Here is a 23,511-nt window from a genome sequence, read left to right on the forward strand (position 1 = left end):
ACCGGGAGGGTGCAGGGTGCAGGTGATGGGTCAGGACTCGTGTGACGAATGAGGCCGCATAGAGGTGGGCGACATGCGATGTGGGGTTTGTAGAGGTAAGGAGAATGCGATGGGCGATTCCGGCCGAACCCGGCACCCTCCCCCGCAACTTAGCTAATCATGAATGTAATCCTGCGCCCTCGAACTCTTACCTGCGCCGTCGAACTCTCCAGGCGATGGCGGCGGCATGGGTGGCGGCGGCGGCGCCAACGGCGGAGCCGGAGGCGCGGGCGGCGGCGGCAGCGGCGGCGGGCGCGGCGGGAAGGGCGGCGGCGCCGGGGGCACGGGCGCGGGCGGCGGCGCGGGCGGCGGCGGCGGCAGGGGTGCCGTGGGCGCGGGCGGTGCGGGCGGCGAGGGCGGCACCGCATACAGGCGGCTGTACTGCAGGGAGAAGCAGCGCTCCTCACTGGTGCTGCTGCTACTGCCGCTGCTACTGCCGCTGCTGCTGCTACTGCCGTTGAGGGGGTAGTCGGCGGACTGCAGCAGCTCCAGCAGGTCGTAGTAGCCTGTGCGCCCGGGGAGGCGGCGGGGGAGAGGCAGAGGAGGGCGGGGAAGGAGGTGCGTGTGTGTGGGGGGGGAGGGGGGGCGGGGAGGAGGCGGGGCAGCGGAAAGTTGGTGTATATGCAGGGTGCAAGGGGAGTTGGGTGAGTGGTGAAGTTTGGAGGGCGGACGAGTGAGTGGGCGCGCGTGCGGAAGAGAGGTGCACAAGGACCAAGACGGAGCACCGTCAGCCGGGCCATGGGGGCAGCCAAGCCACCACGGCACCCGTGTAACCTTCAACCGGCTGTGCCCTGAAACCGGCTGTGCCCTGAAACCGGCTGTGCCCTGAAACCGGCTGTGCCCTGAAACCGGCTGTGCCCTGCTGTAACCACAGCCCCCGCCGTCGCTCCACACACCCTCACCCGCCGCCGCGCTGCCCCCCGCGTCCTCGTCCCCCAGCCAGCCCAATGCGCCGGGCGCCAGCAGGTCGTGCAGGCCCAGCCACAGCTCGCCCGCGTCAGCCTGCAGGGCGCAGGTGGGGGGGCGGTTGTAGATACCAGCCCAAACTAAACCAAACCCAATGCAATAGGGGGCAGGGGCGGGGTGCAGGGGTAGGGGCGGTGAAGGGCGATGACGGCGGTGGAGGACAGAGGGGCCCCAGTCGCACATCAGGCGTGGGTGGTGGTTGGAGTGGACACGAGCGGCACACCCGGCAGGGTGGGCGGCATACATCCGCACATCCCGCCGCCAGGTCCAGGCGCCTTTCCAGGGCCCGTCCCAGACATCACTCCTGGCACACACGCACACACACATGCACACACGTCCTGCACACATTTCCCGCCCCTACTCGCTACCTGTCCGTCCGCCGCCAGTGCCGCCGCCAGGTCATCCAGTTCGCCGCCCGAGCTCAGGCTCAGCAGCTCCCCGCCCAGAGCCGCGCAGCCCGCAGCCGCGCCGCCGAACCCCGCCGCGGCGGCGGCGGCGGCGGACGCCGCCGCCGCCGTTGGGGAGGGCCAGGCGGAGGCGGCGGCGCCGGCGGCCGTGGTGCCGGTGGTGGCGGCGGCGGGCAGGACCGGCAGGGCGGCGGAGGCGGCGCGGACGAAGGTGGCGGAGGCGGCACCCAGCCGGGCCGAGTGAGTGGTGAGGCGGGCGGAGGAGTTGGAGGCGGGCAGGAGCTGTGAGGGGCAAGAACGGGGTGAGAGGGAAGACGGGAGGCGGGCTTTTGTCAGCCAAAGGATGTTCGCAAAGTGGCCAAGGGACCGGACACACGTGATCTAATAATGGTTCATCTGACATGCAGTAAGCCCGATGTTGTATGTACATACACACAACATATGCGACGCACGCACACACATGCGCACACCGTTGTGTCACACATAGCACACACCGCAAGACACGCACCTGCAGCATGGCAGCCACACTGCGCAGGCCGCCGCCGCGCGCGCACACAAACCCGTAGCCGCTGTCAAACGAGGTGCAGTTGGCGGCGGCCGCCGAGGCGGTTGGCGACGTGGGCTGAGCCAGCCAACCGCCGCCGGACAACGACCAGCCGGCGGCGCCGCCAGCATCCAGCCCGGGCAGCGGAGACGCCGCCACGCAACGCGTGGGAGCAGCGGCGGCGGCGGCGGCGCTGCTACTGCCGCCACTTACCTCTTGAAGCGGCAGTAGCAGGCCCGAGGACGACAGCTGCCAGCCGCCGGGCAGGCGCTGCAGTGCTGACGTCAGCGCGGCCAGAAGCGCCGCCGCCTCGTCCGACGCCGCCGCCAGCCCCGCGCCGGCGCCGACGCCGCTGCTGACGGCAGTGCTGTGCGCCCAGTGCGGCGTCCCGGCGGCGGCCGCCAGTGCGTCATCGCTCGTGGCGGCCACAACCGCCGGCACAACCGCCGCCGTACCCGGGAAGTTGGCGGGCAGCCGCATCACCTCGGCACCGTATGCGGCACACGTGGCGACTGCCGTACTGTACGTCGGCGCCCAGCCCTGTCCGGCGGCGGCGGTTGGGCTGCCGCCGCCATACGGGAAGACCAACAGCTCCAGGCCGCGAAACGGCAGCGAGTACGGCAGCAGCGGCGGCGAGGCTGACGGCGAGTCGGTGTCATCGCCAGCCCAGCACAGCGCGCCGCCGCCAGCCAGCGTCGCCGCCGCCGACACAGCGCCGCCGCCGTCAGGAACCAGGCTGGTGTCAGCTGCGCCGCCGCCGCACTCCGCCAACGCCCACGTGTTGTCGTACGTGTTCCACATGCCGCACGTGGCGGCGGCGGCGGCGGCGGCCGGGTCCGGCAGGCGCGCGTCGCCGGCCGGCGGCGCCGTCGCGCCGCCGCTGACGGCGGCGCTGCCGGCCCAACTGAATGTGCTGCCGCCAGCGGCGCGGCTGAGGCCGAAGGCCAGCGCCGGCGCCAGGCGGCGCGCGGCGGCGGCTATGTCGGCGGCGGCGGCGAAGGACGCGAGGTGGCCGGCGTGGCGGTCGGTGCACCAGGCGGCGGCCTCGTGCCAGGGCAGGCGCAGGCGGGGGTAGGGCGTGAGGCGCAGGCCGCCGCTGGCGCCGGCGGCCCAGGCGGGCGGCGAGGAGGGGCTGGGGGAGGTGGTGGCGAGCACGGCGGGGGAGCCGGCGCCGCCTGCGCGTGGCGGCCACACGACACAAGGCAGGAACAAAGGACCGAGCTGTCAACACGACTGAGTCAAAAACGCCATTGTACTCCGAGGACATGCAAATAAAGCTGGGGCATCCGCCCCACTTCTCTTCACCACACCCTCCTCCCGGCGGTCTGCCGCCAACCACCTCCTTAACTAATCACGAATGGAACCCCCTCCTCCACCGCCACGCACCCAGTGCCCACACCGCCGCCAGCGAGTTGAGGTAGGGGCTGCCCAGGCTCTGCAGCGCTGCCAGGTAGGCGCCGGGGGCGGGCGGCGTCAGCACGAACCAGGCGGCGTCGGCGCCGGCGGGCAGGCAGGTGCCGCCCAGCCACGGCGAGTGGAGTCCTGCGGGAGGGGGGGGGGTTACATTCCATGATTAGTTAAGAAGTCGTAGACGGTAGACCATCTTGCGGGGGGGGGGGTGGCGGGGGCAGCTGGTTTAAAATGGAGGTGCAGGCGGGCTTTGAGGTCCTCACAGACGTTGAGATAGAGGCAGGAATGTGACAGGAGGGCCCCAGGAAACTGGAGGGCGTGTCGAATCTAGTGGCCCGTAGGTCAGACCTCTACACCGCCACACTCCACAACACAACACAGCATCTCAAAAGCCCCTCACCTCGCCGTGTGGTGAACCGCATGCCCTTGACGATGCCGGCGGCCACGCGGCAGCCCGCCGCCGCCACCACCACGTCGCCGTCCGGCACCCGCCAGGGCGAGCCCAGGGCGGCGGCGCCGCCGGTGCCACCGTGCCGCGTCTGGGGAGGGCGGCGGGCGGAGGGGGTGCGTGGGATGGTGGAGGTGGGGGCAGCGGGAGCGAGGGCTTTGCAGGAAAGAGCAGGTGAGTGCAAACTCTTGGGGCGGGGGCAATCACTGTTACATTCTGTTTGCTTCTGCCGTCGTGCGGCAACTGCACCGCACGTGCTGCCGCTCCACCGTTTCCCCGCACAGCCCGCATGTGCTCCTGCACCGTGTGCGCCTCAAGCGCCAGCCGCGCTTCAGCGGCCACCCAAAAGTGCTGCTTGAGTCCTGACGCCCTGTCCTCCTTGTTGGGAATGGTGCCAGCAAGCCCCCAAACCACCCCCACGCTCTGAGGGCTGCTTGCGACAGCCTCTCCCCGCCCCGCCCCCTCCAACCCACCTTGCGCTGCGGCGCGCCCGGCCTGCCGTACAGCAGCGCCAGCTGAGTCAGCAGCTGGCCGTCCACACGTGCGTTGACCGCGGTCAACGGCCCGTGTGCCATGAATGCCGACGTGTCGTCCGTGAAGGCGCTGGGGGAGCTGTAGCCATCCGCCCCGCCCGCCAGCGGCGAGGAGGCGCCCGGCAGTAGCTGCACGTCCGCGTCCACGGCTGTAGCAGCAGCAGCAGCGGCAGCAAGGTCAGGGGGAGCAGGCGGCCATCAGTATCTGGGTCGAACAGGTACTCGAAGCGGCACAACATGCCCGCATCCCCGCCCCACCCCTCATACCAACGTCCAACTGCTTATCCCCATCCCCCCATGAAATGACCCATGCGTACCGCGCCGCAACACACCCAGCCACTCACCCTGGCACAACACGCCCAGCCTCGAGCCGCAGTCCTCATCCCCCAGCTGCAGCCCGGTCAACACGCCCGCCGCACTCCACGTCACCGCCACCGCCAGACACGCCCGCCGCCCGCCGCCCAGCACCGCGCCGCCGCCGTCGCCCAGGCCCGCCCGCCCGTCCGGCTCGCCCGCCGCCCAGGCCGCCGCCGCCGGCTGCAGCCGACTGCCGTCCAGATTGCGAAAGCCCGCGGGCTCGGGGTCGGAGGCGGAGGCGGGCACACGGCGGTGGGCGCCCAGGAACAGGGTGTGGGTGACGGCGGCGCCGGGGTTGCGCAGATGCGGCGGCAGCACGGCATAGGACTGGGCAAAGGGCCGCGGGAGGGAAGCAAAGCAAAGGAAAGGAGAGACGAGATTTTGACAAAGGAAGTGAGCGGTGTCATGGGTTGGCGCAGCAAGCAAAATCTGGCGGGCCTCCATCAGCGCGTTTGCTCGCGAGAGGGCTGAATAAAATCAGAAGGGCTGATTTTTCATGTCGTTTGCGGCGGGTCTCGTTTCGTTTTCACTGTACAGTACAAAAAGACACCCCAATCTCTCACCATGAGGTTCCACAGCGCCTCCCAATCGCTCAGCAGCCGCAGCTGAGCCGGTGCGCCGCCCACGTCCGCACACAGCGCAGCTGCCTCGTCGTACGAAAGGCGGGCGCCCGCCGGCAGTACATAGCCCAGCAGCGCCGCTGCGCCGCCACCAACCGACGTCAGCGGGTGCGGCGGCGGTTGGCGCACTGGACTCCATGCGTCAGCAATGCCCTGTGTGCCGTTGGTGGCGGCGGCGGCCGCCGCCGCCAGCGCGGCCGCGGCGGCGAGCGCCGCCGGCCGCCGCGGCGGCAGGCCGGCCACGCGCTTGCAAACAAAAGGCGCGGGATCGGCACAGCTGGCGTTGAGCCGCCACTCGCCCGTTGCAACGTACAGCTGCGGGCAGGAGTCGTAGCCGCCGGCGGCTGTAGCCGCGCCGTACGCCGCCGCCGCCACGCCCTCCGGCAACCACGTGCCCAGCAGGTCGGCAGCCGAAAAGCCGCCAGTGAGGGTCGCGTTGGCACCCGAGGGGTTGGACAGACCGGCGGCGCCGCCAGCTGAAGCCGAGCCGGGGCGGCTGAGCCCGAGCTGCAGCATTACGCCGGCGGCGGCGGCGATGACGTCGGCATAGGTCAGCGGCGCGGAGGAGTTGGCGGCGGCGGCGGCGGCGGTTGGGAAGAAGGCGGCGGGCAGCAGGTGTGCGGCGGCGGCCGCCACCCAGGCGGCCTCCGCGGCGTCCACGGGGCTGAACAGGTGCCCGCCCTGAGACTGGCAGATCTAGAAAGACATTTAATTTTTGGGGGAAGCAGGGGGGAACCAGGAAGCGGGTGTCAGGTGTCAGGTGATAAACATGGGCGGAGCGGGGACAGGGTAAGCATTGGCAGCAGACATGGAGCTGACACACAAGGCACCAGGAGTGCCCGCCCCTGCGTACCCCGCCTTACACCCTCCCCACCTCCTCCAAACACCCACCCTCTCCGCCGTGCCGTGGCTGAACAGCCGCGTGCGGTGGAACAGGTACTCCGCCATGCCCGCCGCCCGCGACCCCTGCCGCCGCACAGCCACAGGGTGCCGCCCGCCCTGCGCGCCGCCGGCCTCGCCCGTCATGCCACCACCGCCGCCGCTGCCGTTGCCGCCGCCGTTACTGCTGCCCGGTTCATCCAGTACGGAGCACAGGTACGGCAGGGTGTCCTCGCACGGCCGTACCTGCAGCGCGGCGGCGCCGCTGACCCCAGCCACCGGGTTGCTGGGGTTGGAACCGAAAGTGACCGCAACGCAATCCGAGGTGTTGGTCTGGCCCGGCGGCACGGCGCCCGATGCCGCCCAGGGCAGCGGCCGACCCACATCGCCATCATCCCAGGCGAAGCTGCCCTCCACGCCGGCGTCGCTCAGCCCAACCCAGTACGTGAAGATGCTGGAGGGCCCAACTGCCGTACTGCTGCCGTTACTGCTGCCGTACACGACCCCGTTTCCGCCGTACAGCAGCCCGATGATGGCGCCCGCCTCCTCCACCGAGGCCACACTCGCCAACCGCCCGCCGCCGCCGAAACGCACCACGCAAAAGGCGGCGGCGTCCGCCCACCGCATCCAATTGCCGTCGTACAGATGGTACGAGCTGCTGTTGTAGTTCGTACTGGCCAACGGCCAGGCGGTTGGATCCAGCTCGGGGCGCAGCCCGGATCCGTCGTTGTCGGCTGGGTCGGGCGCGGCGGGCGCGGCGCCCCAGGCGGCCTCGCACACGAAGGGGCGCAGTGCGGTGCAGGGTGCGGGCGCCCACTGCCCGGGGGCGAGGCCCAGGTGGGGCAGGGCCATGGTGGCCATGGTGAGGCACTCCGGCGTGGTGGTGGAGGCGGCTGCGGGGTGGAGGAGGAGAGAGCGGCGCGGGGTGGGCGGAGGTGGGTGGATGGGAATGTGCTAGGGGCCATCGGGGCCCGCAAGCGTCTCACATACACAAGCTCTCCCTTCCAGTGCGCTGCACCCCGCACTTGCCCCAGCCCCAGGGCAGCCTCTGTCTCCCCACAAGCTCCCGCCGCCCTTGCCGGCCCGCGCCCACCTGCTGCGGGCTCCTTGCCGCCGGGCCACATGCTGAAGGTGGCGGCGCTGCCGTCCTGCCAGTGGGTGGGCGCAGACAGCCTGCGGCCAGCAGCGGGCGGGGGCACGCAGGCGCAAGCCGTGAGGCACGTGAGGCATGGGACAGGAGGAAACCTGGAGGAGGCACGAAGAGTACGCAGGCGGCGGCAACGCAAGTCCCCTCAAACTAGTGGCCAGTGACCTAGCCCTAGCCCGGGTCTGCCACCCCGCTCAACCCCACCTGAGGCCTAGCCACACAGTGCCCAGTCGCGCCGCGTGCCAGGCGCCCACCGGACCCTCCAGCCCCGACGCCCCCGCGCCATCGAACACTGCCAGGGAGCCGCCCAGAGCCTGGCGGCGTCAGGCAGGAGGAGGAGAGCAAGGCAAGGAGGGGTGAGGAGGGCCGAGTGGGGTTGAGGACGGGCGCGAGGGCAAGCTCTACTTGGAAACAGGGTGACAGGGTTTGCTGGCGCACGCAGGGAACCCGCGTCCGATGCCAGCTGCATCCCCACCAGAACCCCCACCAGCACCACACATGCCACACGCCCCACCTTGCACCGGGCCGCTGCTGAGCTGTAGCTGGCAGCCGAGCTGGCGGCGCCGATCCTTCCAAACGCATACAACGTCTGCCGCCGAGCCGCCGCCGCCACCGTGACGCTGCCGGCGGCAATGGCTGCCGGCGGCACCGTCAGTGGCGAGCCGCCGCCGCCGTTGCCGTCGCCCACCAGCGCGCTGCCAACGCACAGCGGCGCCGCCGCCGCCGCGCCGCAGGGCGCCAACAGCACACCACCGCCGGCTGCTGCCGCCGTGCCGTTGACGGCCGGCAGCGCCGTCGCCGCCATTAGCCCACAGAACGCTGCGCCGCCGCCGGCTGCGGCCGCGGCGGCCGTTGCCGCCGCCGCGGCCTGGTTCAGCGGCGTGGGCGCGTAGGCCGAGGTGTTGCTTCCGTCAGTCCACGCCGCCGGCGCCGCCGCCGCCGCGGTGTCGGCTGCGTAGCCCAGCCAGTAGGTGCCGGCCGCCGCCAGCCGCTGCAGCACAGCCGCCTGCGTGCCGGCATCCTCCAACGACGCCGGCGCCATGCCGTGCGCCGCGCACAGCGCCGCCGGCGTGTCCGGCACCACCGCGCCGCCGCCGCCCGCCACCGCCGCCGCCTCATGTGGCGCCTTGGCCACGTGCGCGTACCGCCGCCCGCCCACCGCGGTCGCCCAGCGCACGCCCTCCGCAGTCACGGAGCGCGCCTCGCACGCGAAGCCCGCCACGGACGGGCTGTCGCCGCCGCAAGGCACTGGGTGCCACTCCCCACTCAGCGTGTCCAGCTGCACACACCCAGCTCCCGCCGCCGCCGCCGCGGAGGCGCCGGCCGCCGCCGCGAACGCATCGAACGACCCCACCGCGCCGCCGGCCCAGCGGTACGTAGCGTTGCCCAAGGCAACACGCGGCGCAGAGCCCGGCGGCGGCAGCTCGGTACTAACGCCGGTTGCGGCGGCGATGGCGGCGGCGCCGCCGCCGCCACCCCCGGCCGCCAGGTCGCTCCGCCGCAGCCCCATCCACAGCCTCCGGTGCGGCGCCACCAGCGCCGCCTGCACGCCCGCCGCCTCCGCCGCCGAGCCCGGCGCCAGCAGCTGTGCGTCCAGCGCGGCGCAGCCGTCGCCCGCCGCCGCCGCCGCCTGCGGAAGCGGCGCCTCGTGCAGCGTGTACTCCACTGGGCCGCCGCCCGCGCCGAGCGGCAGCACCGCACGGCGCGGCGGCGGGCCGCCCACCTCGCCGCCACCAAGGAACTGCAGGTCAGAAGGAATGAGTGGTGTTGTTGGCTGGCCGCCGCATTCACTCGGGGGAACGGTCAAATCTGGCGAGCCAGGGCCCGAGCCTGCAACTTTGTCTTGCCCCGGCGTCGTTCTGCTGCGTCTGCCCTGCACGCCTCCAAAGCTATCCACCAACCCACTCCGATCCACAGCTGCCGCAACCCCCCCGGGGCCCCGCCATCACGGTACCCCGCGGCGACTACCCCCAATGGCACGTCCGCCCACTCCCGCACTTCCCCCTCCTCCGCGGCGGTCCTACGTGCTGGCGTGTTCCTGCTGTTCCTAATGGACGTCGGCACGCCATGCTTGTGATGTCATCATTCCGTTCTCCACATGAACGGCTCCACCCCCCATCCCCCCACACACACTCGCCCCCCTCCCCAAGCACCAGCACCCACCTGCGCCCACAGCTCCGTGGTCGATCCCACCGGCGCCAACGCCAGCCGCAGCCGGCCGCCGCCACGCGGCCGCAGCGGGTCGGCCGCCGCCAGCTGCGGCAGCAGCAGCGGCGCCGCCGCCAGCGCGGCGCGCCCCAGTGGCGGCGCCGGCTGTGGCCGCGGCGGCGTGAGCGCCACGGCACGCAGCAGGGCGTCGGTGTTGGGTCCGTCCAGCGGCACGTGTGTGGTCCGCATGCTGTTGCCACCTGGTGGTGGGATTGGGTGATGACTGATGAGGTGGATGAGGTGGATGAGGTGGATGAGGGTGTGGGCATGTGCTGTGCAGCAACATGGCATCTGGGCGTCAGGCTAGAGGGGGTCTGTGTGTTTTGGTGGGGGGCGTCTGCTGTGCATGCGTCCATCGCACACCCACCCTCGCCACCCGCCCACCCTGGAAGGCCCTCTAGGGCTCAGGGCTACAGGCCATGGCGATATGCCGCAGGAGGCGGAGGGGAAGGCGCTGCTGCTCCCTGGCGAAACGCGCCCACACACTTCGGCACTGCATGTGGCGTGGTGTTGTTGCGCGGTTGCACCCTGCAACCGCCTCACAGCCCTCAGAGCCCGTGCCCCTGCCTGCCTGTACACTCGTACAGCCCCGGTGCCAACAGCCATTTCTTCGACCAGCCCCTCGCCCGCGTATGCCAAAATGGCGACACGGCCACTGACCGAGAGCCGCCACCGCACCTGAGGCCGTGTCTGTCTTCACCGCCGCATTCCACGGCGTTGTGGCGCTGATGTTGGTCTGGCTAGCATCAAACACGTAGGCCGCGCACGCCGGCGCCAGCAGCACCTCGCAGGTGAGCTGCAGGTCAATGTGGCTGGCACGAGCAGCGGCAGCCAGCAGGGCCAGCAGCACCGCCGCGACCAGCAGAGCGCTGGCGAGGGGACGGGTGCGAGCGAGCCGGGTGCGGGCGGCGGAGGTTTTTGCAAGGCCCGGTACCGTGCCGGCACCACCTGGCCTTGCGGACCTCGTCATACTCGCCGCCCGCTGCTCCGTGAGCTCCATCCTGAGTCCTCTCACGTTGTTCACCAATGCCCAAGCCGCTGCCTTACCGCCGAGCGCAGGTGAGCAGAGCGCCTTCCCATGCGCGGGCAAGAACTTTGAGAGCCAAATGCATCTCGCTAGTGAGCTGTAGAATGAATCCTTCGTTTCAAATGCTCAGCCATGAATGGCAATGGGTGCGAGCGCCGAGGCGCGCGGGTGACATTTGCAACCGAGTCAGCTCAAATACGAGTTCGCACCACCGTCGTCGCATTATTACGTATATGGAATGGGTGACAGTGCTCCAAAGCCCGCCACAAGCGCCTATATGAGTCAAAACCAGGAAGGTCAAAATTTGCTTTAGGAACAGCACCGAGTTTTAGGTTGGGAGCGACGCCAAAGCGATGAACGCTTACGTATGTAAAGCAAAATACAAGCCAGAGAACTGCGTGGTGGACTGTGACGTGAGGTATTACGACATCAACCTGCGACGAACCGGCGTGGGAAAAATGAGGGCGCGTGTGACACGGTCGCGCCATGCAAGCGGGTGTTGTGGATTTGTAAACGTTCAAATAGGCGCGGGGCTTCTGCGCCAGGCTTGGTGGGCTTCGGAACTGCGTCGCCCTGATGCCTTGCTCACGCAAGAAACCATGTCTACATGAGTATCATCGCCTGGAAGCCGTCATCGGGGTGGCTACGTCCTTACAGCCTTGCTCGTCGGGATTGAAGCTATGGCACAGGGGCCTGAGGGGCAGGTTTGCACACTTGCCCAGACCCCAGCAATCAACATGTAGCAAGTTGCGCGCACAGAGCGGCATCTGCCGGAATCACTGTACTGCCAAGTCATCCCGCCAGGAAGTATGTAAATAACGATACGTGTCATCATGCGAATCATAATGCGTACGGTATGCGGCTGGTCCGGACGTGGGCGCAGACCGCTCCGAAGTGACTTGCGCGCTATGCGTTCGTGTGGCCAGCACGGTGACGGCGTGTGGGCGCGTTGCTAGCTGAGGCTGCGGCTGCCACGCGCCCGTACGGCAAAAAATAGTATATTGTCGTGCGCGCGCCGTTTTGGGAAGCTGCGTGTGTGAGCTGCGTGTAAACTCAGAGAGACGCATGGGGCTGACCCGGTTTCCGTACGCTGCCTCTGGGCGCACACGGTTTCACACGGTTGGCACTGGGACCTGCGCGTGAGTGAGTGGGTGTGAACGGTCTAGGGTTTCACACGCATGGCTTGACGGAGCGTGTGGAACCCTAGAGCGTGTTGCGGGTGCAGAGCTTGGGCTTCGGCTGACCTGGAAGCTGTGCTGGCTACACTGACTTCGGGGAATTCGCGCGAAACTTGCGCAAGAACTCAAGTGAATCTCCCTGGCTAACATGGTTGGCCGGTCCAAAACGACCTCGCCCCTTGCCTCGCCCAAATTTCCAGGACTTGCCCTGGATCGCCCAAACCTTTTCCCGCAAAAAAGGCATCGTATACAAGCTGAGCAGGGCAGAAGCTGAGCACTACAAAGGACACAATAGCACTGTATTAGTTAAAGGGCTGCGTTGTATTTGCCATTTTTGAACCATCTTTCAACTTTCTTCAAGGCCATTGACGAGTATGACCGCTCTGAAGATAAATACTTGCATTTGGGATGCGCGCGTCCACGCGCGCAGCTCTCGGTCCAAACCTTTTGTGCTTGGCCGTGTCGGCCCCAACGCCGGCCTCAACCGCCCCGTCATCTGTGCTGTGCAAGGAAGCCAGCCGGTGAGCTATTACGCTATCGCTATCTAGCAGGGTGGTTGTCGATCGCGACCCTCTTGACCATCGGCAGAATGGTGTTGTGGCCTTGTTATTGTGCATATTTATGCAACTGCAGTCTGTGGCTGGTGACGGTGACTCGGTAAGATGAGGCTAGTTCGGGGCCCACTGCTGCTCGAGGTAACAGGGGGGGCTGCCACTGCTGCTACTTGGATAGCATGCAAGGAAGGCTGGAAGTAGTGAAGACGAGGGGGGCAAGGGAAAGGAAACAGCGACCTGGGTCATTGCAAGCGCAAGGGAGCGTTTGCGGCAGTGTATGGAGGGCCCTGGTCACACTTCATGGCGGTCCCGCCCGTATCAGGTCGTCTCCCTGAGCAAGGCTCTGCGAGAGAAGGAAGCCGAGGTAAGGCAAATGTGTGCATCCCCTGTAGGGCTTCGGGTCCTGATCCGAACCGGATGGCTGCCCTGTGGGATGTGACGGGACTAAGCTATTGGATGAAGGGTGGCGGAGGGGACTATGTGGCCATGGTGCAAAATGGTGTACCGCCAGCTGCTGCTGCTTGGCTCAACTTGCGCATTGCAATATTTGTTGCATTTAACTGATTGCAGGCCAAGGCGGAGGCGGAGCGGTACAAGAAGGTGATTCGCCTGTAGTACGCTATGCACGGAAAGGCTAGTACTAGTATGTTCAGGATGTCGAGTCGTTTCCGGTCCGTTCTCGTGTACCTAGCGTTTCCATGCTTTCCTTTCAAGAAGACAAAATATTGCAACGCGCAACGAGTGCGCGTGCTGTGGCATGGTATGGCACATGCGAATGGCGACACACGACGCCCCCACACCGTCGTACCCATATCCCACTCCCTCGCACCCCCCCTCCCCACACACACACACACCGTGTATTATGCACCGCACTAAGCCCCAAGACACGCGTACAATCGCACCAACCAACGCGTTGGGGGGTGGTCAGGTTATGTTTGTGCGTGGCCGTGGTGCAAAGTGGTGTACTCCAGCTGCTGTTTGACTCACCTTACATGTGCAATATTTATTGCATTTGACTTATTGCAGGCCAAGGCAGAGGCGGAGCGGTACAAGAAGGTGAGTCAGGAACTGCTGTGTCACATGGGTTCGAGACTGGATGCATGGATGGGGAAGCGCCGAATGGCCGTTTCTGGAGCTGATGTCTGACTTGAAACATATCTTGTGTACTGACGCAGTATGTGGGAATCTACTTCGCCCTCCTTACCACCGCGCTGGTGATGTATGGCTCTGCTACTGGGCGTTTCTCGTTCCAGCTGCGCCAGATCTGTATCGAAAGCCTGGCCTGGCTTGCGATTGTGGTGGGTCTGGATATCATGGCCGGTAGCAGCCCGGTGCAGAGCATCACTACGGCGATGGGCCTCATACCGGCCTTCGAGCTCACGCGCATCCTGGCAAAGGGCATGTCGCTGATTGTCGCTGGGCTGGTGTCCTGAGGTGTGGGTTTTGAGAAGATGCGGTCCGTTGGCTATAATGTTGACAGACCACCCGCTCCCTTACTGACGCAGTTGACGCGTTTGATAGCAGGATCATAGTACGGGACCAGTTCCCCTACCAACTGGTCCCGTAACCACTATGATCCTGCTATCAAAGGCGTCAACTACGTCAATAAGGCAGCGGGTGGTCAATATACATTATTGCCAACGGACCGGTTCTCCTCAAATGTCACGTCGGTATGCGGGTTTGCATGTCGGGTTGCCAACTTCGCGTGTGCGTGTTGCGTGTTGCGTTTTGCGTTTTTCAAGCACACACACGCGAACATGACTTTGTAACTTGTGCCACACATTGGTCGAGTGTTTGTGGGGTGCTGCCCCCTGAATGTTGGCTTCTACAGGGATGGTGTGGCTGCTTGTATTGCAGCGGTGAAAGGTGCATTAATAGACCCACGGTAGTGTACTTGTGCTGACGTGATAGGGTACGGCAGCTACGTGTTGGGGAAGGTGCTCCGAGGTACTCTTCAGCGCTGTTACGTGCCTATGGCGGGTTTATTACTGTCTTGACAAAGGAAACAACATAAGAGTGCGCGACAAGAGACAACAGGGTTGACGATACCATAAGGGCGTAACATGGTTTTGTGTGGTATTTAATCGTTGACAGAGTTGTTTCCAAGTATCTGGTGTCCAGTAAAGAACAGTGCTTCTGCAAGAGACTGCGGCGAACTGTAAGGATTAAAAGTACGCTTGGCACGCTTCTCTATCTTCCCTCCGTCTCCCCTGCGGCTTGGACTTAGTCTCCAGCCGTGAATGCTATCCTGTGCTATCCGACTCCAGCCCTTGAACGTGTATGCGGGGGGTGGCTGTCTGGCTGGAGTGAAGCCAATCAAGTCAGCCTGCCTGACGACAGCAGCGGAACGACAACGACCCCGCAAGCCCTCTACTGCCTCATCCCCTCTCTCCCCTTCTCCTCGCAAGCGCTCCCCGTGTCCCCAGACACGCGATCCAGATCCAGACTCTGTCCCCTGCAGTTAAAAGTCAGTGTAGCCAGCAGAGCTTCCAGGACTCCAGATCAGCCGAAGCCCAAGCTCTGCACCCGCAACACGCTCTAGGGTTTCACACGCTCCGTCAAGCCATGCGTGTGAAACCCTAGACCGTTCACACCCACTCACTCACGTGCAGGTCCCAGTGCCAACCGTGTGAAACCGTGTGCGCCCAGAGGCAGCGTACGGAAACCGGGTCAGCCCCATGCGTCTCTCTGAGTTTACGCGCAGCTCACACACGCATTTCACATACTCAGACGCAGCTTCCCCAACGGCGCGCGCACGACTATGCATTCCCACTCGCGCGCCGTGCCAACCGCCAGCCTCCGCCGTGCTCCACCGTGCTCTGCCGCAGCTTCCTACATGCGCGCCCGCTCAACTGCCCACCCCCACTCGTGCGCCTGCCGACTAGCGCCAACTGCCCGTGTGCGTCACTACAGTCAGGTAGCTTCCGATCCGGGCCTCCGTACAACTACTTGCTCACGCTCGCGCAGCTGCCGACTGCCACCCCAACTAACTCCTGTACGGCTGAGGGGGTGGGGTGGGGTGCCGTACACGAGTCAGTTGGGGGTTAGCCGGAGCTGTCCTAGAACCTACATTATATATACTATTGTTTTACGGCCGCAGGTGCGTGACTTCCGTACGGTACACCAGCGGAGTACACCTGACGAGCGAGCCGAGTATCCCGCAACTGTAGAACCGCGAGTCGGATGCTCGCGTTTACTGCTTACTGGCGTAATCTTTCGTCCTTGTTTGCATTGTACCATCCGCACGCATGTGGGGTTTCTGGGCCGGGGTTTTAGCGCTGCTGCGGGTCTTGTTACTGCTTTGTGCGTGCTTGGATCTGGATTGGAGTACAACAGCGAGTCCGGGAGGAGCAGCTGGCATGAGACTGGGAGGTGCAGCTCAGCAGCTGGCGGCGGCACCGGACAGGTAGGGCTGCCGGGCCACCGGGGCTCAGGCAGCTGCAGCACCTACCGCCGCCCCCCCCCCCCGCCTTGACTCCCGCAGTCGGCCTACGCGCTGCCGCCACCGCCACCACCACCACCGCGGCCGCAGCAGTGTCAGGAGATGCCAGTGTAGTCGCCGCCGCCGCCGCAGCAGCAGCAGCAGCACATGGGCTTGGGGTTCATGCCGCCGTCCGTTCAGGTTTGTCCCACGGCATGTTCATGCCCATATACGCACATGCGCAGTTCCAGCAGCCGTAGATGCAACAGCCCTTCCCGCACGCTCAAGCATACTAGCATACCGTGCGCACTTGGGCAAGCCACCCATGTCAGGCCATGTGGGAAACCGCCGGTGACCTGGGAACACGTTGCAGTACCAGGAATTTCCACAGCCGTAGTTGGCTTTCCCCGTATGCGTGAGTTTATGCTGATACCGTATATCCACGCCAGGATGCGCCTCCCACGCCTTGCTTGTGCTTATTACGACATAACGTGCACATGCAAGCCTCATGGTTCTGCGTTTGTCCCTAGTTTTGCTTGTGGGGCGCTTACCGAAATCCGCCACGTCTGTATTTTTGCGGGCGGGTTTTATCCGGGGGCGCCGGATAATCATCCGGGCCCCAGAATATGTGGGCTTTATCCGGCCCAGATAAAACCGGGGTATTATAGCCGGCGGGGTAATATGCGGTGGAGTAAAGCCGGCGCCGGATGTAAGTGGTCCGGATATAGCAGTGCCCGGATACATCCGGGCCGACTAAACCTGGTGCGGGATAAAGCCCGGCCAGATATAGTTGAGCCTGGCTATATGCGACCGCATATAGCCATGAGATCATCTGGTGCATCGCAGGCTATCGCTGTCTTTGAGCTGAATCGTTGCAGAGCGATTGCTGGGGTTGAAACAGCATGGGGGCAAGTGCCCGAGCGAGGGGTTGTGCCGTTGGTCATGCTGTTGCATGGGCCGACAAAAAGAGACAGGGCCAGACCTCCAAAACAAAACTTACTATCAATTCTACTCCACTATACTTTTGTGTAAACGGATTGCCTGCCGAGTGGATACAGCAGTAGACTTGACATCACTGGACGGAAGCGACGACTATAATGCAGCTTATGAACCAAAGCAAGCTGCTACATCTAGTAGCTCTGCAATGGTGCATCAGCCTTTGTACTGGCTGATATAGCCAGGAGCATCCAGGTTCTCGCGGTCAAAGCTTTTCCTGCGTCACGACCAAGCGCTTCCGGCGGCGTGTCTACAACTAGTAAGTGCACAAAGTAGTACACGTACGATCGCTAGCCTCTGATCAAGCTCCGCTGCAACGTAGGATGCCAACGCTGCATGGACAGGAATTTTACCCACACTCGCTGTGTGACTCAATGACTGGCAATGATGCTACGCTAGGTGAGCGTCTCCATAGTTAGTCCGCTGGGGGTGGGGTTTGTCCAAATCCTGGCAGTGGTGAACGCCTCGGCGTGCTTCCCCCTTGTGGTGCAAGAGGCAGTTTCATGACCGAACCCCACTTCTGGTCGTATGTGCAGGATCCATCGTCGTGCCGTATGGATCAGAGTCGGTGTAGGTATTGCTCAGCAGGTGCGGAACAAGGGTGTTGGACTGTTGGCAGGGTCTATGTGGTGCATGCAATGGAGTTTGCCGGATGCAGCCCGCATAGCCCCTGGGTGCACACTGCATGCTCGGGTTGTCCCCCCTTGTAGCACCGCAATCATGCGTACGTGCCTCTACATCCGGCGCTATGTGTATGTGCTCGCAGGGCACACCGCCGCGGCGCCCGAACCATTGTGTAGACAGCGCTAGACGTAGGATGGCTCTGTGGTGCTAGGAGCTGTGCTGGATTGATGTAGCGGTCATGGTGGCAGTGTTACTGTCAGCAAATACAGTAGGGTTGCACTAGTGCGTGGCGCCGCCACCTTGGGCGTGATGGTCGCACGAGCTGCAGGGGCTCCCCTGGTTGGAGGCGCTAGAGCCTCTGTGCAGCCATGTCAGGGACAGGCACGTACGTGCATGTGCATGTAACGTGCATCAGAGAACATGCGCACCTACACGATCCACTCGCAGGGAGCGTGGGTTTAAGGGCCAGATGTTTGTGCAATAGCCGGCCAGGTATACTCAGCCAGTTATATCCGGCCACATATATGCGGCCGGATGTTGCCAGGTGTATCCGGCCCAGATAATATCCGGCCTCCCACCGGTTTATACATCCAATTATAGTCCGCGGCATGTTTTGAAAAATATGCCGGATATAACCCATCCCCCAAAATACAGACGCAGGACGGGCTCCCGGACCCCCAGGGACGACGACCGACCCCCCAGCTTTGGCGGATGAGAATTTCCATCAGTCAGACCACCCCTGGCAAAACTGAGCTTGCGTGCGTAATGCTCTCCTAAAGCTCCGTCAATTTGAGCATGGGGCCTGAGCTTTCTAGACCCCCTTGGACGCGGACCCCGGCTTCCGCCCGCGCATGGGGTACGATTCTGAGCTTTCCACCCTACAGTTTGGCCAGCTACTACAACAATTCTAACTAGTTGGGGCCGCAGGATCCGTGCCCTGCTGGGGGCGGGGCCCTGGGAGGTGGGGCGCGTGTCCGCCTGCAATGGACTGGTCTTGCCGTCTTGGGGGTAGGGGCCATGGCATGGGTGAATTCGCGACTATGGCAATTTGCGCTAATTCGGGAATTAGTGCGCAACTTTGTTAGGCTGTCTTGCACGCCCAGCATAATTACATTTATGCGACCGGACGCTTCTTTACTTGTTGTCAGTGTTAGAGCCTGTCCGCGGCGCAAGTTCGGTCAGCACGACCGTCAAATCCCTTTGTAGCGCTCTAATGACCCCAAGCAAGGTCGCAGCAAACTTAGGAGTCATTATAGAAATGGTAGTAGGCGGTATCTGGGGCTGAAAGCCGTGGAATGCGCGGCTGCGCAAATTTGCCAAGTTGCGTTCTTCGCCGACAAGGCTTCGCTCTATGGATCGGCAGCACACTATTGACTTATTGCCAATGTGGTATCGTTTTCAAGTGCTCGCGGCACGAACACTGATGTTAATACTGCTGTGTTGTTTTCCATTAACTATGGGGGGTTCCGGGGGCGTAGCCCCCGGGAAAAATTTTGGAAATCCCTGGCACAAAACACTTGATTTTTGACGTTGGTAAGGAGGGCACGGCGTGCTCCGCCGGGGTCACAAACTGCTGGGGGCAGCCGTGGGCAAGACACGCGGTCAGGTAGCCCGGCCTGCCATGCTTCTACTTGCTGGGCGTGGGCGCTACACCTCCTCTGCCTCGGACACTCATGTGTGGCCCTACCGGGCAAGGAGAGAAGTGTTGGGCCGGACAGATACATCTCCTGCAGCGTGGTAAAGGTGGCTGCTGGTCGCCGCCACACCACGCCGCTGGACCCCTTGCCCTCGCCCTCGCTCCCCTGCCCCCTGTCTACGCACTGCGTAAATATTAAATCAAATTATGAGCTGCAGTGGCTGCTGTATCGTGGGCCACCGCTCCTATCCACTGCATAATTGACCCAAGCTGGGCGTGGGGCGACAGGGGCAGCAAGGTGGGTACTCGTACTTGCTGGGTACGCGCCTAACTTCTGCGCAATTTGCGCGGCCTTCGGCCGCGCAAGTTCCCCCAACCCCATTTCAGCATAATAACGGCCTCTGGATCACCCCATAATTCCCGCAATTTGCCGTCTTAGCGCCGTGCAGGATGAGTGGGTGCTCGCTCTCGCCGCGTCTAGTGCGCCCGCCCGAACACCTCGGCCCATTACGATGGTATAGTATACACTTATACTACTAGCAAGCCATTTGCTGGGCAAGCCACTATGTTAGCTACGCATTTGCCCACCGTCCGCGACCTATAGACTCGATTGCTATGCTCTGGAACTGCCCAGACTCTTACGCGATATGTTTGCCACCCCAACAGTCCGGCGGACAGGGCTGTGGCCCATAGCGCGGCCGTTTTGTTTCAGCGAGTCTGAACCTTGGCAATTTCCGACACGAGCCGGGCCCCTTTGGTGTAGCTCGCCGGCTCCCTGATGCTTACACCTTACATAAGACCGTTAGGAGCTTGAATGGGCGCCAGCGGTGGCATATCGACCCGTGTCCCTGTTGAGCGTGCGATGCCATGGCATGGTGTGGGGCGCCCCAGCGTGGCGCCACCCCATTCACCACGGCAATAGTTGCAGTGGACAGGCTGTGTGCCTAGGCGTCTCGACAGCCTCGATGGGCGTGGCCGCGGAATGTGGAGCATTTACTAGGGCCCCGCAGGTGAGTAGTGCGCGTTGCCAACCACCCACCAGCCCCCCGCGCGTCCCCTGCGCTTCCCCGGGCGCCCCACGCGCTCCCCAGCCTCCCCAGTGCTTGCGCTGGGTTGTAGAGTCCCGGGAGTTGACTGCAGAGGGGTGTTTGCGGCCTGTCGACGGGCGCGGGAGGAGCGCTGAAGCTCAAGCACTAGTGGTATAGTGGTAGCATAGGTCCTTGCCAGCCCCGGCACGGGTGCGATTCGGACCAGACCCGAGTTCGATTCTCGGCTAGTGCATCGTGGACCTGTGGTCTAGTGGTTAGGACAGCAGACTCTGAATCTGCTAACCTGAGTTCAAATCTCAGCAGGTCCTGCTTGCCCTACCTGCGGGAGCAGTGGCGGAGCAATATCTGGGGTCGTAGCTCAAATGGTAGAGCGCCCGCTTAGCATCTGACGCTGAGCGCCTGCAATCTGCGGGAGGTAGGGGGATCGATGCCCTCCGACTCCATCCAGACTTTTGTGAATGGGCCCAAACCGCATTTTGACGCGCGGGGAGCACGTGGAGACAGTGCAGGGCATGGCCGGCGGCTGCGGTGCAGGAGGAGCGCATCCTGGCATGTGCGCGCGCTAGCGAGGACAGGTGGCCCGGTGCGGCATGCGTTTGTGCAGTGAAAGGCAGGGGCATTTTGGGCACACGTCAAAGCAGGCAGGGTACGAAGGGCAAGTTTGGTGGAGTCCCATGAAATGTAGAAACCGTGTTGCTTTTGTGCGCTGAGACCTCGCCCCTTGTGGACTGGGTTCCCTGCGTATCCACCCCGCATACAGGTGGGAGGGGAACACCGGCTGGGGAGGTGCAGACAGGGCAGTAGCCGCAGCAGGCCGGCAGCCGTGCCAGGAGGTAGAGGCGGGCGTATGGGAGGCGTGGCCCGCCAGCGGAGCGGCTGCTGGGTGCGGGTCCCCGGAACGGCGGCATGTGAGGCGGCTGGATGCAGCACAAGGCTGCAGCACAAGCGTGCAGCGCACATGGGAACGTGCGTGAGAAGAGGGAGCATGCCGAGGGGTCATTGGGCGCGCGGCAAAGCAGCCCGCCATGTGGTGGAGGTGGCGGCATGAGGTAAGCGGTGCATGTGAGGTGCGGAGGTGGCAGGGATTTGTGGTGCGTGGGCAGCTGACCTTGCATGGGGTGTGTGGCAGCCTGGCAGGTGAGGCTGCTGCTAGGGAAAAGCGACAGTGTACTGGCGGGGCGAGGTCCTGAATGCCAACGGTGCTGCGGCAGCAGGCGCTGGCAGGCGGTGGGTCGACAGGCAGCGCACGCCGTGCATTGTGATGCACGTGCAGTTGTGCAGTAGCGTGTAGCCACTGTCGCCTATGGAGCAGGGGCGGCATGGGCCAACGGGGTTAATTCGGACAGCAACTTGGGCGGAGCGGTAAGAAAGAAGGCCCTTGTTGTGTTTTTGTGTTTAGACCTTTCCCGGTTTGCCCTCGGCTCCCTGCATTCCCACCCAACCCCATGCAGGTCGTAGATGAGCGCCGGCAGGGGGCGCGCGGGAGGAGCAGCAGCAACAAGCCAGCAGCAGTGCAGAGATGGCATTGTTGCATGTATGGCGACCGGCGGGCTGAGTGGGTAGGTGGTTGTGGCGCCGCAGCACACTGGTGCCTGGGCTGGGTGGCGCGCCTGCAGGCGTGCAGTGGGCCTAGTCCTAGGTGGTGGAGCTGCGCGGGGCGGGCTGAGCGGATGGCGGCCTGGCGGGTGTGAGCACCGCACGGCATGGGCGTGCCGGACTGGGCCGTGCCGCCGTGGAGTCACTCGGGACATCACCTTGCAGCGGTTTGGTGTGCAGTGGCGTGGGATGGTGGCAGTGGGGACTGAGTGCGGCCGAGAAAGGGGCCGTGCTCTGCATGCTTCAGCGCCCCTGCAGGTCGTATGGGAAAGGCCGGCAGAGACAGCGGTGATGGTGGAGAATGGAGTAGGAGCTTGCCGGAAAGGGGGGCTTCCGACTTGGTGCAGAGAATTCACAGGCATGAGCACATGGGCGTGGATGGGGCGTGTGGCCGTGTATGGGGGAGCAAGGCACACGGTGCTTCTCAGCATCACAAAGTACTACGGCGCGCGTGGCCGCGTGGCGCGTGCGCCAGCGTGCGCTGTGGCCCGCGGTCATGTCGCTGCCCGGGCACCGGCCGCCGCCGCCGCGCATGCAGGCACGCAGCGGCTGGCTGTGTCATGACCCCACCGGGGATCAGCGGGTGGCTGACGACGCGGCATTACGCCTGACACTGCAGGTACGCGCAGGGCTGGGCTGGGGAGGCGTGTGTGGTGCGGCTAAACATGGGCTACTGGAGGGCAGCGGGCGGCGGTGTTGGTGGTGGTGGAGGTAGAGGCGTGTGCGTGTGTGTGTGTTTGTGTGTGTGTGTGCGCGCGTGTGTGTGTGTGTGTGTAAGAGTGAGTGAGTGTGTGTGTGCTTGCCCTTGCGCGTTCTGTACCGTATGTGGAGTTGGAGGACCGTCCACAGCATCCAACCGGGCCCCGACATGGGATTATGGGGTGTGTGACCGCAGCGTGAGTGGGTCCTTGGAGTTGGTTGTGTAAGGCCCTTAAACCCGCCTCTCCCCGCCCTCTCCCCGCCCGCCCTACAGTTGGCTCCGGCGCCTGCAGCTCCCCTTCCCGCGCGCTCAACCTGCTGCTGACTGCTTGCTGGAGCCGTGGGGCCGGAGGCCTGCTGGGTTAGGTCGGTGACGCCGGCGCCCGGCGCAGCCACCACACAGCCTGAGCAGAGCGCCGGTCGTGGCGAGTAGCAGCAGCGGCGGCGCGGCATTACGCCTGACACTGCAGGTACGCGCAGGACTGGGCTGGGGAGGCGTGTGTGGTGCGGCTTAACATGGGCTACTGAGGCTATGAGGTAGACCAAGAGCCCTAGTCCTCCTCCTCCTTCTCCTCCTACTGCTCCTCCTTCTTCTCCTCCTTCTCCTTCTTCTCCTGCTCCCGCTTCCACCGGCCATAGACAGTGCAGAGGGAGTCCACGTTGGCGTCCTTCAGCTGAGGAAGAGCAACCACCACCGCCTCCCACGTCCCCCGCTTCTTCTCATCACGCCAGTTCTCCATGAACCAGTCATGGATGTCCGGCATGAACTTCCGGACGCTGGACTGTCCACGGGCGGCAGCACTGGCCTCCCCTGCAAGCAAAACGCAATTTCAGGGCAATTTCACTTGTTGTGGCGAATTTTGGCCCTGGGGCATTGCTAGCCGGGCATGCGTCACTCACCTCTGGCGCGCTGCACCTCAAGGGGGTCGCTCGTGTCCCTGTTTGCCGCCTTCATCCTGGCAGCGAAATCGCCGCTGCCGGCACTGCCACCTGCGGCAGGGCGCCGTCAGCAGACGCAGTCGGTACCAGGCCACATTCAGTTCATGCCAGAGACAGCGGCAAGAGCTGCACGCCGCGAACGCCGCCAATACGCACCTGCCACCGCCCACTTGGTCTCTTCCGGAGCGTATCCTTTTTTTGGCGGCCACCAAGGAGAAGAAGGGATACGCTCCG

At 64.5% G+C, this 23,511-nt stretch overlaps 3 protein-coding genes across 3 annotated transcripts in view; 1 reads left to right on the forward strand and 2 right to left on the reverse strand.

Moving 5' to 3' along the window:
- Positions 1-192: 192 nt before the first annotated feature.
- On the reverse strand, positions 193-10,955 carry CHLRE_35g759247v5 (uncharacterized protein; the record flags this gene model as incomplete). The annotated part of the gene is made up of 15 exons (XM_043073026.1): positions 10,237-10,955; positions 9,514-9,758; positions 7,865-9,091; positions 7,555-7,664; positions 7,297-7,376; positions 6,216-7,096; positions 5,268-6,020; positions 4,692-5,031; positions 4,288-4,496; positions 3,767-3,905; positions 3,343-3,498; positions 1,921-3,131; positions 1,374-1,694; positions 942-1,041; positions 193-545 (listed from the first exon to the last, which is right to left on the reverse strand). Coding segments are annotated over exons 1-15 (6,447 nt in total), but the record flags the coding sequence as incomplete, so codon positions are not given.
- A 950-nt stretch (positions 10,956-11,905) lies between these two features.
- Positions 11,906-14,491, forward strand: CHLRE_35g759297v5 (uncharacterized protein). Its single transcript, XM_001694353.2, has 6 exons — positions 11,906-12,284; positions 12,397-12,420; positions 12,640-12,681; positions 12,888-12,917; positions 13,344-13,373; positions 13,493-14,491. The coding sequence occupies exon 6, from the start codon at positions 13,535-13,537 to the stop codon at positions 13,748-13,750; it is 216 nt and encodes a 71-aa protein (XP_001694405.2). The 5' UTR covers positions 11,906-12,284; positions 12,397-12,420; positions 12,640-12,681; positions 12,888-12,917; positions 13,344-13,373; positions 13,493-13,534; the 3' UTR covers positions 13,751-14,491.
- An 8,378-nt stretch (positions 14,492-22,869) lies between these two features.
- Positions 22,870-23,511, reverse strand: part of CHLRE_35g759347v5 (uncharacterized protein) — a 756-nt gene continuing 114 nt past the window's right edge. Inside the window, exons 1-3 of the mRNA XM_043073027.1 lie at positions 23,434-23,511; positions 23,239-23,328; positions 22,870-23,149 (exon numbers count right to left, since the gene is read on the reverse strand). The exon at positions 23,434-23,511 is cut by the window's right edge and continues 114 nt beyond it. Coding sequence (XP_042914044.1) covers positions 22,914-23,149; positions 23,239-23,293 — 291 coding nt within the window. The 5' untranslated portion in view covers positions 23,294-23,328; positions 23,434-23,511 and the 3' untranslated portion in view covers positions 22,870-22,913. The remainder of the gene's footprint in view (positions 23,150-23,238; positions 23,329-23,433) is intronic.

This window comes from Chlamydomonas reinhardtii (genome assembly GCF_000002595.2).
Source record: "Chlamydomonas reinhardtii strain CC-503 cw92 mt+ unplaced genomic scaffold scaffold_35, whole genome shotgun sequence".
In the NCBI taxonomy this organism is placed as follows: domain Eukaryota; kingdom Viridiplantae; phylum Chlorophyta; class Chlorophyceae; order Chlamydomonadales; family Chlamydomonadaceae; genus Chlamydomonas; species Chlamydomonas reinhardtii.